This window comes from Pezoporus wallicus, unplaced genomic scaffold (assembly GCF_028554395.1).
Source record: "Pezoporus wallicus isolate ANWC-B61680 ecotype Strahan unplaced genomic scaffold, APGP_CSIRO_Pwel_v1 scaffold_11491, whole genome shotgun sequence".
NCBI classification, from domain to species: Eukaryota; Metazoa; Chordata; class Aves; order Psittaciformes; family Psittacidae; genus Pezoporus; species Pezoporus wallicus.
The window spans coordinates 1,374,737-1,388,609 of record NW_026642649.1 but is presented as its reverse complement, the minus strand read 5'-3'; the positions used below and the strand labels follow the sequence as shown (position 1 = coordinate 1,388,609).

Sequence of the window (13,873 nt, the reverse complement as noted above, 5' to 3'; positions counted from 1 at the left end):
CTTGCATAACCTGATGACCAAAGGTCCTCAATTTGGTTCATCTGCACAAAATGAGACCATTCAGAGGAAGTAAGGAGTGAGGGACTCTGGAAGCTTAGGAAAAATGGGTGTGTGGGAATTTTGGGATGTTTTTGGCAGAAAAGAAAGAGAAAAAAGCACATCTGAGCACTTCCAGTTGAAACCAGAACATTTTGACTGAGGAATGCTGCATCACTGCCTCGTGGGAAGCCAAAATCCGAAGGTGTTCTGTATTGTGCTCTCTATCTAGGTTAGGTATGCCCAGTCTTCTCACCTGCAGATCAATGCCTCCTGGGAGATGTGTCTCAGACAAAATGTTGGAAGTTGCTGTGGGTAACAGCTCTTCTCATTCACCAAGAGCTGGGTGAGCTGGAAACCTCCTTCTCCAGCAAACAAAAAGGTGAAGCAAAGCAATCCATAGCAGTCAGCCTTACTATGTAGTTGCTGCTCGCAGCCTGGTGTGGGTAGAAGCACTCTCAGCCCCATAGTTGAGCTTCAGAAAGATCAAAATCAGTCACGTATGTCAGCAAAAGCGGGCAGCAACCTTCTCTACTTGTGCCAGGGCAAAGCATCTTTCATTTTGAATCAAGATGGCTTCAGCCTTTGCAAAGTTGCCTTAAGAACATTGATGTATTCATTTGCTCAACCAAAATGTCTATGGGTCATTGATGCTACAAATCCTTGCTCTTCTTTTTGACAGGGACAGAATGATTCTCTTGAAAATGGAGCAGGAAATTATTGATTTTATCAGTGACAACAAGTAAGTCGACTTTCCACACTTGGTTCTGAAGTCACTCGTGCGGACCCCATCAGGCTTTTATTTCCTGACACGTGGTGGTACTGCTTAAAATACAAGAGATACCTTTTGCTTTTCATGATGTTGTAATTGCATTGGCCCTGCTCTATTAGGTCCAAAAATATAATTGAAGCTTTCAGTGCAGAGGAGGATCAGATACGCTGCCCCATGGGTTCCTTGTGTGAATGGTATTCTAAATCATTGTAAAATAGAGCTGAACTTGGGTAGAGGGTTTCTTGCTGCCACGTGCTCTGTATAATGAAATGTGTCTGTGTCTTTAGAGAATAGAGTGTCAGAATAATAGCAGAGGAGAAGTTATGCTGATAGGAAATAAGCATTTTTATCAATAAGAGAGGAAACAGGAGCGTTTGCCAAGCTAGATGTTCTCAGCATCACCCTGCATCTGTCCTGTGGGGGAAAGGCAGAGAGCTGCAGTCAGTGTCTCTCACATCTGCAGGGTTGTTTGTGCAGTGGGTGCATGGGGTCAGGAGGCAAGCTCTTCCCAATAGACAGAACACTGGTGATACCATGAAGCATGAGCTTTGTCTCGGCGCAGCACATGGAAATGTCCTTGTTAGATATTCAAAAAGTAATTCCTTTTTTATTTTCTGCCTTCTTGTAGCAAACATTCAGATGTAGATGCACAAAGGGCAAGTTTTTGGTTAGATTTCTGCCCACAGAGTTATTGAATGTGTTGCTCTTCTCATTTAATTATAGCTCAGGGGGAATGTTGTTATCACTGTGGTTTGTTTTCTCTTTCCAGTAATCACTATAAAAAGTTCCCTCAGATGTCGTCCTACCAGAGGATGTTGGTGCACAGAGTGGCAGCTTACTTTGGGATGGACCACAATGTGGATCAGACTGGGAAGTCTGTCATTATCAACAAGACCAGCAATACCAGAATGTAAGTAGCAGCGCTGTTGTGTTTTCACTTGTTCCCTTTCACAAGAGCTGGTTTGTACCATGGCTGTGTGGCATTTGCTTTGCTGTTATTATTGATTTTTGTAGCAAGAGGAGTGCTGTTTATCGCTTTCTAGGGTGGGAGGGGACAGTGGGGCTCACACTGTGAGGTTATTTAAGGATGTAAAGGTGCAAAAGGGGAAATCAATCCAGTTTGTTCCCTGCCACCTCAGTGCCACTGGTAGGCTACAGAAATGAGCTTGTTGCTGTACACGTCGCCTAATACCATATGGCTATGTTCTTAAATAGCCCAGATACATTTGGAAGGTTGCCTCTTCCCTTGTTCTGACTCTCCCTGCTTCAAGAGTAGTTATCTGCCCAACCTGCTTATTTAGGATTTGGGTCCCCTCCACCACCTGCCACCATCCACTCCCTTTTTCTCCTCTTCTCCCCTCCTGGTTCCACTTTATTTTCTCTCCAAACCTCATTGTTTGACCACAGAGTTGTTGTGGGTACAAATTCCTTCTGATGGCTCAAAGGCATGGTGGAATTCCTGGCAGGCTCAGCAGGTGCTGGCATGCTTTAGGCTGTCCTCCATGAACCTGTAGCAAGATAGCAAAAGCTCCATACCAGGTTCCCTGGCTAATTCAGCCGAGATGCAGTTGTGTGGCCTCGTCTAACCAGCATCACTTCTGCCCAGTGCCACGTGTGTATGAACCATCAAGGAAACCGAAGCCTTCCTCCTTTATCTATAAACTATGAATGAAGAGGAAATAATTACAGCTGGGTAATGGAGTTTTGGTGATACCAAGACATTGGAACGGGAAAGCCCCATTTGAAAGTTGTGTACTTCCTGTATTCAGTTAGTAGGAGAGATAAAACCATTTGTTTCGTTTACATATCCAATAGTTAGGTGAGTTGCTTAGATGCTGTTGCAGAGAGTATTCTTGTAAATGGTATTAGCCTCTCCTGTAAAAGTCTGGAAGCAGTAACTAATATTGCAGGATCGAGCCCTGAGCCAAACACATTGGTACTTGCTCTTTCACCGAGTCCTGAACGTGTTCCATGTGTGTTAAGTAAATTGTAGATCACGGACAATTTATTTTTAGATCCTTTTCATGGGCTTTCCCTGAGAAACAACACTTGAGCCTTAATGTGTTTAAAGGTCGGAATAAAGCATGCACCAACAGTGTGATTTTCACATGCCAAGAGAATTAAAGTAGCTCGATAAAACTTAACACTCAGGCTGCGAAGGCTTAGCCTCAGGCTCTGGGGATACCTGCCCCTTGTCAAGGACTATGTTTTGGGTATGGGTAAGAAAAAGCTGGGTGTGCAGCAAACTGATGTTCATTTTTGAGCAGTAAATTAGGGGGAAAAAAGAAACATTTCCTCACAAGCAAAACACAGTCGATCATATTTGAATGCTTTTTAGGCGTTCCTCTCCACTGCCCTCCCTTTTCCCTTCACATCTGTGTCACCTCTGTAGTGCACCAGCTGCTACAGCTCATTCCTCGCAGCATTGCCTTCTCCTGGTTGGCTTGATAATGTGATAATATCACATTGATATCTGATAACGCCTCTCTGGGTTGGGTGGCTGTGCATCGCAGGGATGGGTAGTGCTGGAAGCGCTGCTGGAAATGCTTGTGCGGTGCTTCCGGAGAGGCCCCTGAAGTTGTTTTCAGCAGTCAGAACTGTCTCTGAGTGTTCTAGTGAAGCTGGGGCTTCTTGCATGGCGGGGATGAGCAAGCAAGGCTCTTCACCAGGCATGACCTGGCAAGCTCAGCAGGCAGGACACTGCAGGGGTATAATGGATCAAATGACCCTTTCAGCTGTGGAGATGAGGCACAGCCAGATAATCGATTCTGACACCATTCCTGGGTAGATCTTCCAGAAACAAGCACAGGGCTTTGCCCCTCTGTCGACTGTGATCTGAAGCTGTTTTGTAAGCCCTGCACAAACTGCAGGTTCTTTCCCATCTGCAGTGATTTGGTGGTAGGTAACTGGATCACGCGAAGCTCTCCTTGCAACGTGGTGCTTCCAGAGTGCTATTTTGGTACTGCTGTAAAATAAAGCTTTGTAGAAGCAGCTCTTTCTCCTCATAACCGGAGGAGATGGCATGGTTCTTTAAACATGGCTCTGACTTGAAATAGATTGTTATGGCAGGGGGGGTTGGAACTGGATGACCTTAAGGTCCTTTCCAACCCTAACTATTCTATGATTATCCTGCTTGAATAAGAGCTGATGAGGTTTTAGTATCTGCAGCAAACATTAAGCCCTACATCTGGAAGTGGCCGGTGGGATTTCATGTGTTGTGCGTTTCACTACTCACAGGAGCGATTTTGTGGGTTCAAAATCACCACCAAATCCCAGGAACGTGTTGACTCTATTAATTACTTCTTGGGCAGTACCCAGAATACCGGAGGATGTGGAGAGCTGCTGGAACGCTGTTCAAGGTGGTCATGCTGGGCTGCAAGCCTGAGCCTTGGTAGTTGGATGTGAATTTATGGAGAGCCTCCATAGACAAATGTCCTGAAGGTCTGCATTTTGACAAGGGATTTCCTCTTTATGGCATATGGTTTCCAAAGTACTTCAGCTGTACGCTGAGGAGAGGCAGGAATATTCCTGCATGCTCAAGAATTCATGAAGCCTGCACAGGCTGGGTCTTATGTGTGTGTGTATCTGTTTGGAAAGAGCAGATGGCTCTGTGGAGTCACCGAGTGGGTTGAATAAGCAGCTTGTGGCCTTTTTTCCTCTGGCTGAGCGAGAGTTCGTGTACATCCCTGCTGACACTTGCAGACCCTGCGTTGGTCCCTGCCTCCAGGCAATGAGGTGCATTTATTCTGTTCAGCACACATCTTGCTGCCTGCAGGTACAAGGGTCAGAAGAGTGAATAGCTTTGAGATGAATGAGTGGTTGGGAAGATTTGGTAATGCTGCCTTCGAGGTGCAGTAGGCTCTGTCGAGCAGGGCATTAGAGCATTTCATTCCTTTCATCGATTTGCCATCCTAGGGCGATGTATATCCACTTCTATATACCTGTGCCTATCAAGTACCTGCTTTTCAGGGGGTTGGTATTGCAGAAAGGGCTTATTGAAGAGGTTGCAGCTGGAAGTAAGGCTGTGGCTTGTCTGGCCACCCGTGCTGCTTTACAGAGAGGTAAAAATACATCAGGACCTGAATGTCTGTGGGACTGCAACCCTGTAGCTTCTGTGGACTCTCCGTGAAGTGTCTCTTAACAGTCCGCTCAGACCACAATGGCAATTTAGCCATCTGAAGAGCATTGATGAGCTTACTCTAAGGTGCCTATTGAAATTTATTGGGATGTGTATTTTATAAGCTTTTTTTGTGAAACGAAATTTTAAAGCACAGGGATGAGCTCCACAGCCCAAATGTTTGTAACCTTTGTAAAGGGAAGTCTCTGTCCTCTCTGTCATTACAGGATAGTAGGTTTAAAAGCATTAGCTTTCTGCATGATTTTTGAAATTAAGGTGAAGAAAAAGAACTTCAGTGTAATTTTTCATGGTCTCGTATCTGTAATGACAAAGGTCCTGCCTGAGTTGTCCAGCTTGTGAAATCTCAGCACCATACACGAGAGAAGCTCATCAGAAAATGAGGGAGGATTTTGTTGTTGTTGTTGCTTTGGGTTTATAGTCAAAGAGCTCAAATACAGCTTAAAACGGGCCGTCTGCTTGGTTCAGTGTGAAACTGCTCGTGTCACCATTGTAATGTATATTTGCCTGTCACCTGTGTCTGCCTGTCATCTATCTAGAGATACCCAGAAATGGAAGGGGAACTTAAGGCAGTGAAATATGATATAGGCAGAAGTTTGGAATTGAGGCAATATGTTAGATGGGGCATCATAAACTGGAGCCTATTGATTCCTATCAAACAACTGGAAGTACTTTAGAGTTTTTTTGCAGCACTGTTCCTATTGTTATGTATATTGGTTCAGTCAGATTCATTCATCTCATTAGCTGTAGATAGGTGGAGAAATACAGGGGAAGTGTGTTTGGTGTGCTTGGTAAATGGAAAGGGGTTTCATTTAGTTGAGCTCATCATCCGTGTGACAAGTATGTCTGTACCACAGCCCACGTGGGCATTCATGTACATTTTTATATCAACATGAATGACAGGGCTCATCAGAGTTGAGAAGGTGGAGTGGTGCAGTGCTGATGATATATAATGGTTGTAGTTAGACATTTTCATACATTCTGAGGGTGTAACACACCTATTATGAACTTTATACTCATCTTCAGTTATGACTAATTTTTCTTCAAGAGCATCGTGAGTTATGATCCTTGTAATATCTAATTTTCTTCCTACTCTGTTAATATGTGTTAATATAATACTGGCCCAGTCAAAAGGTTTTTCTGGTGCCATTGAGATACATCCAAAACTTTGGGCAGTACTCACATAGGATATGTATTACAAGGGTTCCTTATAAGCTCTAACTGTATCAGCAGAAGGAGGCATAGCATACACTATATCCTTTGGATAACCTCTAAGACCTTCATCGTTACAACGTGTAAGCTGTATTATTCTATTTCCTCTATGGAAGGGTGGTTTGAAATGCAAGCCAAATTCTCTTTGGGTTTCTATTAAGCGAGTGATCTTGCTGTAGATAATGTCTATGCCAATAGAAGTGTACTGTGCCCGTTTCCCCACCGTAAGATAAGGATCTTACATGCATGCCACTAACATGGCATTCACTGAACGTTGGCAGGTTCCATAAGGAATGTTATCTAGAAATGTTTGTTATCCCAGGCTGAAGTGCCAAGAAGATTTCCTTGAGATGCCCACTGTTACAGCCTTTGGAGCATGCAGAAAAGTATGCCTTTCCCTTTGACTGGATCACGTATCCAGTGTCAATTCAATTTCTTTAAGCAGCTGTTTGCTGATGGGAAAGATGGGGTGTTTTCCACATACAATTTGTAATGGCTCTTTTTTATCTAGGTATATGGTGGTGGTTACAACTTCATACCTGAATGCATGTGTCTCTTGTAAATCTCAGTCAGAGCAATTCAATGTTTGCCAGTGTTTGAAGCACAATTTTGGCTCCCTGCCTGCTGTTGTAATACAGAGCAGTTACCTGGCAAATGGTTTGCTGTATGGTACTGCATCTGCTTTTAAGCTCCTAATGCTATCCTTGATTATCATATATGTACACAGAGTAATGATCTCATGAGAGCAGAATTGCTTTTATGAGCCACATAAAGCAGGAAAACATGTGCATACCCTTATTTCTGAGTTTATCTTTTTCATTGGAGTCTTGCATTACTATTTTTCAGTGGGCTGTGGAGTCAACTCAATTCCTTTGTTCCCTATTGTAGTTCCCTCTTTCCCATCTTTACTAGAGAATGTTTGCTCCTTGACTGCTAAGAAGCAAGCAGAAACTGGGGCTATCTGTACTGGAGATAATCTGTGCTTTCCCTTTGGTTTACACTTGCTGCTGCCCAATCAGTATATGAGCATCATCTGTTACAAATGTGAAGAGAGGTATAAGGGTGCATGGTGAAAGTATGCAGCTAACATGGAAAAACTGTTTAACTGGGAACTAACACTGGAATTGTCTGAGACATTGTTCCAGTTTAAGATGAACTAACACATGACACAACTGAGAATTTGGTAGAAATATCAATAAACCAAGAACGTATAACAGTAACTGTGAGCTTATTTCAGTCTGGGATTAAATTAGGAACATGATTAGACAAAACCACCTTTTTTCAGTGCAATAGGAATTGGGTTTAGGATGCAGGAGCCCAGTGTCCCAGTAGTCATTGATGTGATGCTTAGATGATGGCCGTTAGCTCCTACCTGCCTTTTCTTTTTGGAGCCCAGAGCTGGGCAGCGCATCCCTGTATGCCGAGCAGGGGAAGGCTGTCACATCCCAAACAGAGCGGGGAACTTCCTGAGAACTGCTGCACTACAGTGCCTTGGCTTTTTATCCCAGGAGAGAAGCACCTGATGTGGAGGAGTTGAGTTGCCTTTCTTTTACCCAGTCACATGGTGATTGGAGAAGTGATTCAGGATGCACATATGTTAATAAATGGTGGGGATTTTAGCAATATCTTGCTCTTACGCTACAGGCGTTTGTTTCAGACCTAAAGTTGCCACTGTTCTTCCAAATGCGTTGTTTGAGGTTGTGCATATTCCACGTTTCAGTGCTTGATGCTCATCTGGAAGAGATAGAGGGGTTTTTTTCCTCCCCTCCCAACCTTTATTTTTAGCGTTTATTTTCTTTAATGATACTTGCATTAGGACAGCCTTTTTTCTGAGCAAGCATTCTCTCCTTTTAGTCACATGCCTGTTTTAAATGGAAGATACAAGAGGGGAAAAAAATACTTGGTACGCTTGAAGTTGAGCCGAATTTCACAAAGCCTTGATTCCTGGCTTTGTTCTTCCTTCAATCACTGTAAGCCTTATGCTGGACCCATGGAAATGACTTACTCTGTAAATGAGATGTTAGGGTTAATGAACCGGTTCTAATAGCTCCAATATTAAATTTTCATCTAGTGTAATTTATCAGAAGTAAATTGTTTATAATTAAGGTGGACATGTTCTTTACAGCTGTTCTATACTATAATGAAATATTAGTTAGATGTTAATCAGGATATATCTATAGTATTTCTTTTTTCTATTTCTTTATTAAATCTTTACCATCGCACCACTTAACGGTGTAAGTTTTGCTAAACCTTGAAGGTTATTGTCACCTGCTTTGAGTGCATATAGGAGGTGAGCCAGGAAGAGAATGCTATAGAATAGGAAGCAGGTAATTCAGTTGAGGGAAGCTCTTCCTTGCATGAGTAATTAACCTGTGTCTTTACATGCTCGTCTAAGCTGTAGTAGGAAAGTGCCCGTTAATCAAGATGCTATTTGGTCATTTTATGCTTTCAAACCACTGGAGAGAGATCTGGAAATCTGCAGTGGCCCTCCTGTGCTCTCCTCAGCTGTGATTGTGCATCAGTAGTAGGTGAAATAACGGCTTTAAATCTGGGCATTTCAGAAATGAGGTGCTGAGAGGCAAGCAAGGCAATTTTGGAGGTGGTCCAAATGGGTTTTAGAAATGCCTTTTGCGTTGCTGTTGCCTGCCCACTGTTTAACATAGGAAATAGGTGCATTAGGAATGAAAGAAGCATGGTGAGTTTTATCAAACCTTTGTATAAGCAAAGTCTCTTGTTTCTGCTGGTGGTGCCCAAGGTGAGCGCTGTCTCTGACAGTTTAACTGCTTCAGGCCACTGATTGATCAGGGGATGACTTCTGATCCACGAGTCTTCCTGGTGGAGACGGGGGAAAACGCTCGTGGGCTGAAGCAGAATTAAGCACAAGAACTTGTGTTGGTCTCAAGTTGTATGCGTGGGGCATTTCAGGAGGACTCGTAGTTTCTTCATTAGCCCTTTGTCTTTGGGGAGCTGTCTTACCTTCATTGGGAGCCTTCAAATCTTGAATTCCTTCCTTTTTTCTCTCTTGTTCATTTTTGGGATTCTAAGGTAGAAGAATGTCATTTTAAATAGATCACAGCAGTTATGCAACGCTGTCATTTTCAGCCACTTGCCGAGTATGCCACATCCTTGCCATCAAATATTAATGAACTGGGTAACAAACTGTGCCTCCATTGACGAGCCTCTACTAGCTAGAAATAAATCGGTGCTGTGCAAGATGTTCAGTCTCAGCTGACACCCTGAGTATCAAGAATTCAATCCAATCCAGGAGAGTGGGAGCAGGAGAATTGGGTCCTTCAGGTCCAGAAGTCATCTTAACTTGATCATAGGGCAGCAAAGCATTTTGAAGCTCCTAAAATGGTCTCTGTCTGGGGCATTGCACTTCAGCCCCATTGAGCAACAGAGCAGGTATCTCAGTGTGCCTTGGCCTGCCAGCTTCTTCCCCGAGTTAAGAGCTAGATTTCCATGTTCTAGCCCCAGAACACTGGGCTGAATATTGAAGCTTATACTCAGGCAGACTCTAAGGGGGTCAAGATACACTGTGAGTTTGCATCCATACATTAAACTAGGATGATTTTCTGGTTTTTAAATTCAGCTTTAGAAAAGCTTGTGAGGGCCAAGAGTTGTATGGTGATATCTCAACATTAGATTCTGTTCTTTAAATACTGTTCTACTTTGAAAGCCTTAAGGATAAGGCCCCTGCTTTAACCACACACAGAATAACTTGGCATGGAAGAGACTCGGTGTGCATTGACTTTTATCTGCAGCTTCACCATGGTTTTCCATCATGGGAAATGCTGCTGGTGCCAGCCCCACTGACATCGTGCTGCTGGGGGCTACTAGAGCTGAGCATCTGGAAGGGTGAGTGAGCAAGGGTGACAGGATAAACCTCACGCTCGCTGAACAAAGAGCACTGGGAGGTATCGCTGCCATGCAGTGTTACTGGCTCTTCAGTCCTGCCAGGCTTATCCTCAACCCCAATTTGAGGGGGAGAATCCCTGTCAAAATAGCTTGTGACTTCTCACATCCTTGTTTAGTAATAAATACAGAACATGCTTAGAGCTCAGATGCTGTTAATGAAGATACAGTCTTTAGCCAGGAACAATGTGGCATTTGGCAATTGAGGGTTTGGATTTTTTTCAGTCCTGTGGCACAGAAAAGGCAGCACCTTAAAGGAACTGTCTTGTACGTGGCTGATCTTTTCTTTTTGATGGCTTTTAATGTGCTTTTATCATTGCAACAGAAGTTCTTAGTGACTCATACTGTAAAAGCAGCAATCTGTTAATGAGGCATTTACCTTCGAATGCTTGAAATGCCATCTTGAGTGGTTTTAAGTTGTGATAATATAACTGCACTGTACTTGAACAATTATCTGTATTTAAATTCCCATTCTGACTTTTTGAAACCACGTTTTAGCATCCATCAGCCCCTACATCCTCGAAACCTATTTGAAGGCTGCAGTTCAGGCCCTCATTCTTGAAAAACATTATTCTGCGATAATTTAATCAAATAATTTAACGTGTAGGGCTGGAATTGTACCTTTTGTCATTGACAACGATGATACTTGCTTCCAAGTCCTGTGAATTCTTGAGCTCTCAGAATATATTCCCATGCCTGCATAATCAGAACAGTTGTTTGTAGTGCAGACAGCAGAGCTGTAGCCCTCAAGGTAGAGTAAAGCTAGAGTAATGCTTATGTAGATTTGCTGTGCTGCTAAATGCAAAGGCCTAGGAAAGCCTCCAGCATCAAACCAAAAAAGCACAGCAGGCAGATGTAGATACTCAGAAACTAGCAAAGCAAGAAAGGCCAGCACACTGTGGCACAGCAGGCCTTCAGAATGGAGACCGATGTGATGTTGGACTGAGCAGTAAGCTTAATTAGACAAGTGCAAAAAACAAGGAAACGCCGTTAAACCATCAGAACACCTGCGTAAGAATGCCCTGAATCTTCACAACTTCCCTGAACCCTGTCAGCAGCTTTGCTGCTCTGCTCTCACCTTCCCACTGCTTTTCTGACAGCATCCTTGTGTAAGAGCATGTTGTTGCTTGCTCATTTTGTTTGGCAGATGATGGTCCTGCAGGCACCCAGGGTGTTACTTTGCCTGTTCCTAGCCCCATTACCTTTCCTATTTTTCACTTGGTGTTGCTGTTTGTTCAGGAGAGAGATATTCCCATGCTGTCCCATATTACATGGGCTAGATCACCACTGCATTGTAAATACCAAGTTCATCTTTTCAGGCTCTTGTCTGATCACACCGCAGGGATCTCCACTTTTGAACTCTCTTTCCTGCCTTGTGTTCCTTTGGACTGCTGCTTCACTATTGACCTGGGGAGCTTTCGCAGGTGCCGTGCACTGCAGCACTTGCTAGGCTTTTACCTGCATCGGGCGCTGTACTGGCAAACCCATCTTTTCACACGTGGTGAGGCTGTTGCTCTCCAAAGGCATTTTGCAACAGCCTGTGCGCTACGGTGCTGTCAGAAACATACGCCTCATGATAAGGATTTATGTGCTGTATATGTCAGCCCTGACAATACCAGGCTCTTTGTGTGCTCTGCTCATACAGTGACTAAGTCTTCAGAACCATCACGTTCAAAGCCCGTGCTTGTCTCTTTCCATTTGTCCTTCTGGTGTGGTGTCTGTGCTTCCTCTTTCTCAGGCAGTTATTTCAGAGCTGATTAATTTACCTGAAATAAGTGAAGGTTTCCCACCCCCCCGGTATTTCATTTCTTATCTCCCGTGCAAATAGAGGTCTATAAAACTGCATTAGCTTGCTTCTAAACACAGCAGATACAAGGAAATGCCTTGTTATTTCCGTAGTCCATGTCTCCTGATAGCTATTGCCACCCTGCTATGTGTTACAAAAATAGGGAATTTGATTGAGGAGTGAATACCCGGTTAAGGTACTTAAGGTTTGGGTCTCTTTTTTCATTACTACTTACAATGGTTGATTCACAATCAAAGCATTAAACAGGCATGTAATGGGGAATTCTCCTTAAAGAGTCCATGTAGAAAATAAGCCTGAGGGGCAAACTCTGTTTTCTGTCATAGAGAGATAAATTGAGAGGAGCACTACCGAAGTGAATGGAAGTAGCTCCCGTTAAAATCACCATCATGATAGTAGGGAAAAACCTTATATCGGATGTTATCAAAATCTTAACTTTCTTTTTGCTTTCTGACACACACAGATATTTTGCTGCTTACCCCAAGTTTACCATTCCAAAGTACAGGCTTCATTGTAAGGAATGAGCCCAGAAAAGTTGTTCAGGTTCTGCTTAAGTAAGGACTGTAGATGGCTTTTAAGTACCTATAAAATGAGAAAGGTAAATGATAGTAGCCAACTTTAACAGAGAAAGCAGACACAGCATCTAGGAGATACTGATGGAGTTTTGTTCTGCTATGGATTTGTTACTATATATTTGACTCAGTGTTTGACAAGGCGACAGCATGGCTGAGGTTGAATGGGACCTGTAGAGGTCTATTGGTCCAACACCACTGCTCAAGGAGGGCCATCTAGAGCCAGTTGCTCAGGACCATGCCCAGGACCATCCCAAGGATGCCTCTTGTGCCAGTTCTTGATCACCTTCACTGTGAAAGGATTCCAAGCACACAAACAAGAAACTTGATGCATATCTTGAGGTAACTGTTGGAATGATTTCCCAATACACAGATGGGGCTCAAAGAGGCAAAATGACCATTGGCTGCATGGCAAGGGATCACAAGCACTAGAAATGGCAAAGCACTATTGTCCTGAGGTTTTGCCTGGATACTCTTCCCAAGTCTGCTCCTAATACTGCAGTGAAGTATTCAGAAGTGCTTCTGAACCAGGGAAGAACAGTGGGTGGGAAGCTTAATGATGCCTGTTTCATGTGTCTGGCAACTGGGTAAACTGATCACCCACCAAAAGGCTATTTCATAATCCATCCTCTCCCTTCTGTACACTGGGAAAGAAGATGGTGAGAAAGATGTTTGCAAAGATAGGGTGATGGGAGCACACTTTGCTGCGCTGACTGTGACCTGACAACTGTATGAAATATGAAAGGGGTTCATACACGATCATGTTTTGGTGGAGTTGCATTTTTAGGGCACAGATGTTTTGCTTCCACCCGTTATTGTTGGGCAATAAAAAGTTAGATGATCAAAAATTTATATTTAATAAAACCAAAGCAAACAGAAACCCCCCCAAACATTCCATCTTTTAGCCTGTGTGATTTCCCCCTCCCCATGTGTTGGTTTCTGAGCCTTTAAGGTGTAAGTTGGAAAACTGTCTGGTCTTCTCAGTGCACAAATCCTATTGACTTAAAAGGGAATTATTTCCTCCCTAAGCTTTTTCTGGAGTACCAGGGTTTGAGGTTCTCCAGTGATCCACTGATGCCAGACATGGGGGCTAAATGAGATGCTGCATCTCATAGAGGCAGGCAGCACTCTGTAAGCACGTATTGCTGTGTCTGCTTTTTTGCACATGGCTGTTAGCATGCAGAGGGATGCTCCATGTGGCCAGGGTCAATGCAGCAGTGCGGGATAGGTACTGGAGGATGTTTTGGGTGTGGTTTTGCAGAAGATTCCTTAAATAGTTTAGCGTACTTGGTTAGTGATGAGGTCTTCAGAAGTGCTCAGGGACTCTCCCAAAAGGCTATGCAAATCACATTTTTACCACTTAAAATTAAACTGAGCTGTGGTGAGGGTTTGAAGATGCAGATTAGGTAATGGTATACCCAGTGGGG

At 43.5% G+C, this 13,873-nt stretch overlaps 1 protein-coding gene across 25 annotated transcripts in view; it reads left to right on the top strand.

Moving 5' to 3' along the window:
* The window catches only part of ARPP21 (cAMP regulated phosphoprotein 21), a 184,215-nt gene that overhangs the window by 96,788 nt on the left and 73,554 nt on the right, over positions 1–13,873 (top strand). For all 25 annotated transcript variants that reach the window (XM_057431659.1, XM_057431661.1, XM_057431658.1 and 22 more), the window contains 2 exons: positions 719–778; positions 1,578–1,718. In XM_057431659.1, coding sequence (XP_057287642.1) covers positions 719–778; positions 1,578–1,718 — 201 coding nt within the window. The remainder of the gene's footprint in view (positions 1–718; positions 779–1,577; positions 1,719–13,873) is intronic.